The sequence below is a fragment of the Notothenia coriiceps genome, unplaced genomic scaffold (genome assembly GCF_000735185.1).
Source record: "Notothenia coriiceps isolate Sejong01 unplaced genomic scaffold, NC01 NC01_scaffold00002500, whole genome shotgun sequence".
Lineage (NCBI taxonomy): Eukaryota > Metazoa > Chordata > Actinopteri > Perciformes > Nototheniidae > Notothenia > Notothenia coriiceps.
The window spans coordinates 66,563-77,889 of NW_011335201.1; the positions used below are offsets into that span (position 1 = coordinate 66,563).

Genomic DNA, 11,327 nt, shown 5'->3' on the forward strand with positions numbered 1-11,327 from the left:
ACCGTATACCACGGTATGATGTCAGCAAGGTATGACGGTATGAAAAAAATTATACCGCCCAAGCCTAATACAAAGCACCACCAATTTTAAGCAAGAGTATTTTTTACTTTTGATACTTTAAGTAGTCAACATTTTGTTGATTATACTTCTTTACTTTTTACTTAAGGTGGGGTAGGTAAGTTTTGAGAAACCGGCTCGAGATAAACTTTTTGTTATATTCCATGGAATGCTCTTAACATCCCGATAGCAATGACTTAGAAAAAGAAAATCCATTAAAAAAAATCTTCTGTGGAAGCCGTAGTACTGTACATTTTAAAAAGCACGACCAATCATTTTAGCCGGCCCGGCTAAAACTGCCAAGGCACACACCTGCCTGTTAGCCTTCCATCTGTGCACAAACTTATCTCGTGCCCTCATTGGTCATGTGTGTGTGCGTGTGTGTTGGAGGAGGGGCTCTCTAAGGAAGTGGCAGATTTTATCCGGCTGTGTATTTTCAAAAATTCTAGCGCACTCGAGCTGGTTTCTCCAAAATTACCTACCCCACCTTTAAGTATAATTTTAAGTGCAGGACTTTTACTCCCAAAAGAGTATTTTCATATAAATGTATTAGAACCTTTACTTAAAGTGGACCTATTATGCTATATTTGAAAAATATATTGTAGGGCCATACCTATACAAAACATGTCTGTGAAGTTTTTTGCTTAAAATACCAAACAGATTACCCATTGTAGCCATGCAAAGCTCATACTCCTCTTTTCCAGCCCTGCTCCAAAAAGGCTGATTCTGCTTTAATGGACGGCTGCTGCTAGCCACGCCCATTTGTAGCGTCACGCAACTTTCCCCTGCTAAGAGAGTTTTCTACCGGGAGAAACTCAGCTAAACGCTGCCGTGATTAAATGCCATATTATGTTCCCAACCACTTCAAGCATTATTTCTGAAACAATATGGAGCTCAAACCTTTCTCTCTCGCGGGGTTTACCACAAGGACATTACGTTACACATATTCCAGGGCTGCCAACCTTTGAGTTCAGCTTGGAGTGAGATTTTTTTTATTTATAATTTAACTTATACCACATTGGGTTCGTCATCATCTCCTTCAGACCTGTGATACTGGTGAATCACTTCTGCTGCAAAGTCAATCACAGATCATGGATAATGGATGGATAACGCTGAACATGTGGAGTCAGTGGGCCCAGCACTGCAGTGACCTGGCAGTTTGAACAGGAGCACAAGGTCAAAAGGGAAACTATGACCTCTTAACATCAGGAGAAACATTTAACCAAGATGGCTGAACCCACACAGTTTAATTCACGGACAGTGAAATTAAATAAACGATTGCTTTCCACCACAATGAGCCATTTGTCGAACCAGAGTTCTCCTTCAGTCACCTGAGTTTAAAGCAACCCTTCAAATATAAATATTTAAACCGAATAAATACGTATCTGACAAAACAAACTTTTCTAAACTTGAAGTCTTTATCTGCAGTCTAAACAAACCAACTACTTATTTAATCTCATTTGATTAATGTTAAATAGATAAATATTATAACAAATGAATGTGCATAACTAGGAGCCATATTTCCAAGTATAAATCAATTGTCTCATATTTTATGTAATTCAAGATTTATATTCCTGCATCCAAGAAGTTGATCCTTTTGAATTTAAGGAAAAATCTCACCACTGAAGCACAGAGAGACAGAGGCGATCCGGTTGCAGCCCGCCGAAAGATATGAAACTGGCTCAGAGTGCTTGGCAGCATAGAAGAAGAGAGCTTCATGTCATGTGAAGCTCAGTGTATTCAATCAAGTGAAATGAGCAATGTACTTCATCCCCGCACTAAAATCCGTCTAAGAAATGACATGATATAATTGGCGATTATCTTTTAAGAAATATCTCATAATACCCTCATACTCTGGCGTCTGTTGAAGGGTTGAAAGACAGAGTGTGTGTCTACTGACTGATACGCGTTGAAAGGAATGCAATACATTTAGGGATTTCTTGATGAAGGATTTACTCACATTTGTTATAGCCTACTGTATAAAATCCTAAGAACCAATAGCTTTACCATAACACAAAGAAGAACAAGATATTTTACTTGTAATTTAATTGTGCAAATCAGGGGTCCTGAAAGTGCTCTTACACTTTTAATGCATCATGAACCAACATTGAAATTACAATTGATAATAAAAACAATTTCACTTGCCGTCTTTAATTAGAACGACTAATCCACAAGAGACTTAAAATACTGCTTCCTTATATAATATACACATCAATGTATTGGCCTATACTAGTGAAAATGGAAATGGTAATAAGACTGCATTTACAGTATATAGCACCTTTTCAGTCTTTACCACCTATCACCTACGTGCTTTTAGAAGTCAGCATTCACACATTCACACAGAGGCTTCAATACACCTGCTTAGGGAAACTAAATTTCCCACCACTGGCTACACCATCTTGAGCAACTTGGGATCAAGTATCTTGCCCAAGGACACATCAACAAGTTGACTGCAGTAGACAAACACCTCACAGCCAGAGATCCCTTATACACAACAATCAATTCATAGACACCTTGGTGCAGCCTTATAACAAGAAAAAAAAGAGGCAAAACTCAACTAATTTGCCTTTAATGACCAACAATAAACAAAAACAGCCTTGGAAACCACGGCAAATGCAACAATATGCATTAGGTCACAGAAATGAAAATATTTGACACACGCAGCACAAACAGGGCTGCCAAGTGTATGGACAATGTTTAGTAACCTGGGCTACAACACACTGATGATATGTCTCTATTACACAGTGGTTGTTCAGTGTTCGTCTGTACGGGTGTTACATTCATGAGCAGTAGTGTAAAGTAACTAAGTAGATTTACTCAAGTACTAACTTGTAGCCTACTTTACTTAAGTATTTCAATTCTTGTTTACTACTTTGTACTACTACCCAACTACACTGTCGTCTATTTTACTCCACTACATTTATGTAGTGCCTTTAGTTACTTTGCAGATTTAGTTTAATGATGTGAAATATGACCAACACACAAGACTTGAGTTACACCTGTCGCAAACTTCACAAGCTAACCTGCAGCATATAAAGTAAGTAACCTTACCAGCTTTGATAAACCCATTAATGCATCAATAATTATAATCAAAACAATAATTTATATTATACTGAAATGGGCCAATCTGCACTGTACTTTTACTTTTGGTTCGTTTAGTATATTTTAATGCTAATACTTTTCTACTCTTACTTGAGTACCATTTCGAATGCAGGACTTTTACTTGTAACAGAGTATTTCTACACTCGGGTACTTCTACTTTTAATTTAAAAGTAGAATTCTAAGTAGTGTTTCCCCCGCTGTTCATGAGAGTTTGTTTTGGCACACACCTGTTTGGATATCAATTTGCGCGTCTGCGAAGTCTCCCTCCATCTGCTCTAGATCCATCTTCTTCTGAGTTCGTTCATGCTAACTCTAGAATAAACCAGCCGAGCCTCTCTTCCTCTGCAGAATACTGTCACAGGCAGCAGAAAGGCTTCTCTGAAGGTAAATGTTTGCTGCTCATGAAGAAGTCCCCGCTGGACGATCACCCACGAGGATGTTTAGCTAGTAGCTAGTGGCTTTAGCTGCACCCAGCATGCACCTGTCACCGGCAGAGGTGGAAGAAGTACCCTGATTATGTACCTTAGTCGAAGTCCAGAATTCCAAATTGTACTTAAGTTAGGAGGGAACGTATTTGAACCAAAAAATATTTAAAGTACCAAAAGTAAAAGTACTCATTGTGCAGAATGGCCACTTTAAGTACCAGATAGGCCTACTATTACATTATTTGATGATTGTTGCATTACCTTTCATTCATAATGTATTGTGTGTCGATTTAGCATCTCAGTTATCAGCTAATAGTAGCCTACAGTATAGGCCTATCTAAAATTACATATGAGATACAAACTGAACTGTATGAGCAGCACTAAGGTCACACTGAGTGATTGTTGTTTTCTTGAAAGAATGTAAAGTAAAGGAAAACAATAAGCAATGAAGTGAATACAAAAACATCTGTATTGGATTAAAAAAAAACACCTCATTCAAAAATAATTATTTAGAAAGGTTTAAAATCTCATACAGACTGAAAATCAAATATATATAATCACCCATAACATGCTGATTTATAATAAATTGATTTTTAGATGTTTACAACATCCCATACTTTTTTCACAACTAAGTTCAAAATGAACCTACACCTATAAACATTCCTAGGGAAAAGCCAATAAAGTAAATGCAGATAAAGACTATAAATTGCAATACAACACACCTTCACATGTGCCTTAAATAGTAAGAATGTATTTAATCATTGCATTTAAGACAGTTTATCTTAAAGAAAAAACTGTGCTCTATCCTCCTCCAGTGTAACATCACGATGAAGGGGAAAAGCTCTTAAACAGACGGACCCTCAGTTTTAGGAATGTGCTTGTGTCTAAACTCAGCCCCTTAAATCAGTCGGTCCTCACGAACAGAACTCAGATCCAAAGTGATGTTCCTTTGATGAACTCCTGCATATGACCAAAATAGGAAACTATTTAGAAAGAAATGCCTGTTATAGAAGAGGGGTTGTTGGTATCTATTTGAACCCTTATCATTTTTACCTTTAAGGCTTAACCTTTTGAGTTTCCTGCCTAAACATAATTTTCAATGACCACACATTGAAGAAAACCGAGTAGATGTTGCTGATTTATAATTGGACTTAAGGATGCATAAATCACGTTTTACTTAAATTATAATGTTTTCTACTTCACTTTAAATCATAGTGCCCTTTAAAGACAAGCCACTAAAGATCAGGTGGTGTTGGCACAAACGTCTTTCGCTTATAAGTGACCAGTTAAGTGCCCTCCCACAGCGAGGAAAGACAAAGACAGCAAACAGTTCCATTGCGCACAGCTGCGTAAAATTATGCAATGTTAGCCTGTTTTCTCTAAAGTAGCGTGTTTTCATGTATGCGTCATGCGTATACTTATAGACTCGTGTTTAGGTATGTTTGGTCAGTAGGCGACATGGGAGAGCTGTGTGTGGTGCTGAGGAGGCAGGAGATGACTGCTGCCCCCCTCACTTCTCCACTGAGCCCTCAGGAGAGTGGAGTGAGGACTGCATGGGGACTGCTGCGTACTGATCGCTTCTTTCTGACAAAACATCTCAGCAGTGATTTGGAAATTAAATTGCAAAGTTCCACCATGAAGACTTTGGATATGTAGTTCTCATTTTGTTTAGTAGAGCTCTTTCATGAGTTGCAGTTACAAGTGATCTGAAGCCTGCTATGGAGGAACTCTTGAGTCAAAATGAGTCTGAGCACTGACAATGTCACAAACTTGTGGAAAAAGGGTTCTTCGGAACTCGGCTGGACTGCGGGCGCGTCCTCCCCGGTCAACTTTACCAACAGCTCCGGTGGGAACTACACGGAGGTGGACCTCACCCGAGCCATCCCGCTCGGCATGATGCTGGGGGCTTTCATCGTGTTCGCTATCGCGGGCAACATCCTCGTCATCCTCGCGGTGGTGTGCAACAGGCACCTGCGGACACCGACGAACTACTTCATCATCAACCTGGCCATGGCCGACCTGCTGCTGAGCACCACTGTGCTGCCAGTGTCCGCGACTCTGGAGATCTTAGACTACTGGGTGTTTGGCCGGATCTTCTGTGACATTTGGGCGGCGGTGGACGTGCTGTGCTGCACCGCGTCCATCATGAGCCTGTGCGTAATATCCATCGACCGCTTCATCGGAGTGAGCCATCCACTGCAGTACCCTGGCATCGTGACCGAGAAGCGAGCTCTGCTGGCCATGCTCGGGGTGTGGGTGCTGTCAGTAGTAATTTCCATCGGACCTTTGTTGGGCTGGAAGCAGCCGCCATCGCCAGACGAAACTGTGTGCTCCATCACCGAGGAGCCGTATTACGCGCTCTTTTCCTCCCTCGGGTCCTTCTACATCCCTCTCATCGTTATTCTGGTCATGTACTGCCGCGTGTACATAGTTGCCAAACGGACCACTAAGAACCTTGAGGCCGGTGTGATGCGCGAGAGGATGAACTCCGGTGAGCTGACCCTCAGGATCCACAAGGGCTCTCAGGTGCAAGAGGAGCCCTGTGGTGCAGGCGCCGGTAAAGGCCGAGCAAATCAAGCGAGAAGTTCCCTCACGGTGAAACTTCTTAAGTTCTCCCGGGAGAAGAAAGCAGCAAAAACTTTGGGAGTTGTGGTCGGCATGTTTACGCTTTGTTGGCTGCCCTTCTTCCTCGCCTTACCCATAGGTAGGTTCAATAGGTCCTTTATACTGTGATCTGTTACACTGTCACAAAATGAGCTTTTACACAAATAAAACCCACACCTCCCCCTCCTCTCCAATTTATAAACTTCATGAAATTCAATTAGCTAATGAAACCTGTAGACAATATTTTACAACCATCTAAATACTGTATAGGACGCTGCAGGCATTATAAATCATACATATAGCTGGCACAGGGGAAATATCCTGGGCAGCATTACTGCTTGGAATTGATACAAAACCTATGAGTGGGCTTTGATATACTGTAGTGCTTATTTTATACTGCCGGAATAAGAAAATAACATCACCGGTATTGCAGCTTTCAATATAAATAGTGCAGAAGGGGTGGATCTACATAACAGTTCTCTTACTTCACGGCCTCTGTTAAGATAATAAAGTTAGATTGCATCATATTTTATTATGACACAACTTTTTATTTGGGCCAACTTTAACATTTTTCCAACACAAAGCCAAAGCTAACACTGATGTTTTGGACTCAAACTCAGGGCTCTTAATATGGGACACTGTGTTTTTCCTAGACTGTAAAGGAATTCTTCACAAGCCTATCAAACATTATTAGTGTTATCTTTGCATTTTTCCCTGAGTGTCAGTTAATCTGCTGGTGCAACAAATACACTCCTCAAGTGTGCCAAGAAGAGAGTAGGTGGCCTCCCTTTGTTCCGGTCGGTTTATTCAGAGGCCTGTGGGGCCAACCGGGGCTCCCTGAGACTGGTAAGCATTTAACACCCTGCTGTCATGGTTGTTTAAAAACCTGCAGAGGATATTAAACAATATATTCTGTGGTGGAATGCTTGTGCTGCAGGCTGTCTTGTAGCAAAGAGGTTAAGGTAACATTGAGTCATTATTTGGTGATGGAATCTGGTCAAAAGGAAGCAATCAACAAAGAGTAAACTACAAACATGGCTGCTGTATTTAGATGATTGTTCCCCATATGCCCCTGTAGGTTATAGTATATTAGTGTGCGTGTGTGTTGTCATGTGCCTGCATGTGTACACTTTTAATGATGTAAAATATGAATGTGTTGATGCCCCAGGCTCACCCCTTCCTCACATGGACACACGCACATTACTACCTGGGGCAAGTTCACAAAATGGGGTGGGGGGCTCATTTTGCCTCAAGCGTTCTTAGTGCGATACCAAAGAGCATGTTACAAATGTAATTTTTCAAAGTTCTGATTGTCAGATCTGAGAGGCTCCAGAGAGCAGGGGGACGTGAGGTTCAGGAGGGGCCTGTTTATGTAATCAACAAACTGCTGAGAAACCCCCAGAGGGTGTTTCAATGTATCAACACTGATTCATTGTGACAAAGCACTATAACATTTAGTTTCATGCTCATTAGAAATGGGCCTCCGAGATGCATGAAGGAAAAGCCTACAAGCAAGTCCACCAGTCTTTTTGTGGGGAGCACATGGTTCATCTTATGAAGTTCATTGCATGGTGGACCTATAAAGCAGGAAACTGAAACTCTCTGTTTCTATTTGTAGGAAACATCGTTGTTTTTCAATGTAAGTTTGTGTCACTGTTCTTGTGTGTGAACATTAATACTCAAAGTGAGATAGGGCCCTCCCCACGTTGCTCTGTGGAGTGGGATTTCCTGTCTCACACTAGCCTGCTCCCTCCTCTGCCCACTGTCACTGATATGTAACCTATCTGGGGGTTTAGGAGTGTGTTAGTAGCAGCGAATGGCACGTGTGCTTTGTTTATGTGTGTGAGGAAAAGTGATACAAAAACGTGTGTTTATGTAGATGTATGAAACGATAGTTGTTTTTTGAGTGATTGTATCAATGTGGCGGCAGTTTATAGAACTCTTTCTAAAGCCAGGAAAGGTGTAACTTAGACTGCATGCTGTCAGAAAGAGCCACTGTGACCTCTGACCCTTGAAGTCTCAACCCAAGAACACGTGCAGTTTAAAGAAATATGTGAAATCTCTCCTTCAGAACATTATCTGAACAATTTGATCAAAATTCTATAAACGTCATGTTTTTTGTTTTTTCCAAAGCCTGAGCTAACCAGTCCCAGAGTTTGAGTCATTCCTTTTTCAGGTTCTGAATTATCATTTCTCCTTTTACACCTTTTGGAGCAAAGAAAGCTATGCAGACTTTACATTACATTAAAGTTAGCGTGACTCCATGCAAGCTTCCTTGGACAAAAAGCAGCAGTAGAATTTCACAAACAGACCTAACTTAACTTTATTTGATATTAAAGAAGACGTACTATTTGATCACAGGGGCCAGACAGAAATAAATAGGGCACACAAAGTCCTACAAAATGCTTTTAGACCTTACTATTAATGAAGCGGTATAATAATAACATGTATTTTCATTGACACTCTTTAGTGCCTTTCAGGCTGCACATGTCCCACCAGCTGATCTCTAATATAGTTGGTTCAGCGGCCAAACATTGTTTAGAAACCGAGAAAAATATTCTAAAATCTAGTCCTGATGGCAAAGTCATTCTGACCATTTCTATGATTCACAAGATGTTTCATTATTTATCGAAGAGCAGTCTAAAAGTAGTAGCGATTGTATTATTAAGCACCATATTTCATCAGAAAATGTACGCAACCAGTAAATAGAATCAAAGTAAAACAAGGAAAAGCAGCAATTCCTCACATTTTTAACGCTGTGAAAAATGTAAACAATGCTACTTTAAAATTACGCTCAATTGCTATTACAGTAGATAACTATCAAAACTATTTTGAATTAATTTTTCTGTCCATGGACTTATCGTTAAATTAACTTTGTACGGGTAAAATAAATCAACATAACTAAACCAAGATAAGGAAACATAAACAAATAATTACTAATTCAAGTGTTTTTTATAAGGTATAGAAAATGTTTTGTTTTAACTTCTAAAATATGAGGGTTCCTTTGAGGTACTCCTCTGCATTTTGATGTTTCAATGAGCTGTCTCTTTCTGTCCAATCTCCCAACTCTGCTGGGAATATTATCACCAGTCCTCAGTGATTTGTGCGTCTTAATTAATTGCACACATTGTCCCACGGCTCTTTAACACCCCGCACAGGCACTAATGTCTTGTGAAGGCCTCGCATTTAGCAACTGGCACAAGCAGTGTGCCCATGTGTGAGAGAAACCAACACTTTGAGGTGCTACCCAATTGTTTCCATGTAGAGGTGTTTTTGGACACGATATTGTAAATGTGTGCAGCTCACACAAGTGTGTATGTGTTTTGTACGGTTTGTCACATGAGCTGGCTTGCCCCTGCACTAGGGGGTAATTGAAATGGTTTTTTGAAGGTGAAAAATAATGAGACTGCCAAGTGTCAAAGCGTTGAAGAAGAAAGGAGGGGTCTGATCTGAGCAGACCATTGGGGGGGAAAGTGAGCTACCTTTGGATGTCAACCCAATTTCCCATACATAGCTCCACGCTATGGTTTCATTGAAAGCAATTTGCTAGGGCAATAACTTCTGTCCTTTTAGATCAAGACAAATTAATCACATTTATAGGTGTGTTGTGAAACTGGATGCGTGAGGTTTTGGAGAGCAGATTGTGGGGTTGTGAGCACTACGTGGCACCGAATAGGCAATGGTTCTTCCAATTAGTTAGAATAACAGGATGCCTTGTTTTGTTAAGATGTTCCTGTGTTTCATGGTGAGATGTTTTTGCGTGTGCCTGTCCTCAGGAAGGAGGTGCAAACGTTTCTCTTAACAGAAGGGCAGAGGCCACAAACAACAACCCTCCCACAGTTATCACCATACCATTGTCTCACATCCTCTGCAGCTTATACTATAACCTCACAACATAAACACTCTTCAGGGGACAAAAACTGACCCTGCTCACACAAAACTTAAACATACAAACATGTACATCTGGCTACAGGAAGGTCTGTTGACAACCAGATTTATTTCTGTGTTTCCTTCTCTTTTATTCTGTGCCTGAGTAGAAAGGAGGCACAGGAACATATTGTCCACCTTCTGGTCTCGGTTGGGGCCTGTAGATGTTTAGATGTAGTATTGTTAGGTGGTTGACAATGCTAAAACCTTCTCTGCCTTTCCATTGTAAAGATGTGTCTGTTGAAGTGAGTAGATTATGTTGTTGTTGTTTCAACTGTTGGTTGGACAACACAGACAATGTGACCTTAGGGCTGGTCTTATTTTGTACCCTATTTTCAAAGGATACATTGAGAAATAGATGTAAGATTAAGAGATTAAGAGGAAGAAAACTCCTGGCACTGGGCACAGACATTTTTATTCATAAATTGGATATAAAAACAAACTGGTACATTTGGGATCATAGTATGCTCACACAGCTTTTACTCAAAAGCATTACCATTACATTTAAAATTGACTATTTACAAGGAACACAATTATGTATTGTTGAAGTAAATAGTTGATCATTGATCAGAAAACATTGGATTGTTTCAGTGGAGTGGCGTGTAAATTCAATGTATGATGTTTAAATTGTCTAAATTGATGATAATAAACAGAACTACCTCAATTTCTTCAGAAAGCAGATGAAATTCAACTTAAATCAAACTATTGTTTTAATAGTGGTCACCTTAATTGGTACAAAAGAATACACATAGTCAATGTATGGCTGGAAGTATTTATATCTTCATTTTCTCTATAGTTTCTCTTAAAACATTTTTGATATCGCTATCTAAATATGAAATGACCTATATCGGGAAAGGCAATTTAAGACATATCGCCTAGTCCTATGTTACAAATGCTAAACTCAGCTTCATCCGTAATTTATTAGGTTTTCTACATTTGTGATCTAAAAGACCAAAATAAAAGACCATTAATCATTACTTGCAACGACTATTATCAAAGACAGATGGAAGCACATACAAAAGAGAAAGATAAATAAGATACATTATTAATTCCACTGCGCCCTACTATGTATCCCAATCACAAGCATAACTCACACGGTTATATAATCACATCTAAGTGGATGCTAAAATAGCATGTGAAAATACCAGCCACTAAGAAGAACCATTCATCTAAAGTGCAGGAGGCCCAGGCACTTAGACTGCCAAGGCACAC

General features: G+C 39.9%; 1 protein-coding gene across 1 annotated transcript in view; it reads left to right on the plus strand.

Moving 5' to 3' along the window:
* Positions 1 to 3,201: 3,201 nt before the first annotated feature.
* LOC104967953 (alpha-1A adrenergic receptor-like) overlaps positions 3,202 to 11,327 on the plus strand; it is a 10,945-nt gene continuing 2,819 nt past the window's right edge. The window contains exon 1 of the mRNA XM_010797498.1: positions 3,202 to 6,288. Within this exon, the coding sequence (XP_010795800.1) occupies positions 5,325 to 6,288 (964 nt within the window). The 5' untranslated portion in view covers positions 3,202 to 5,324. The remainder of the gene's footprint in view (positions 6,289 to 11,327) is intronic.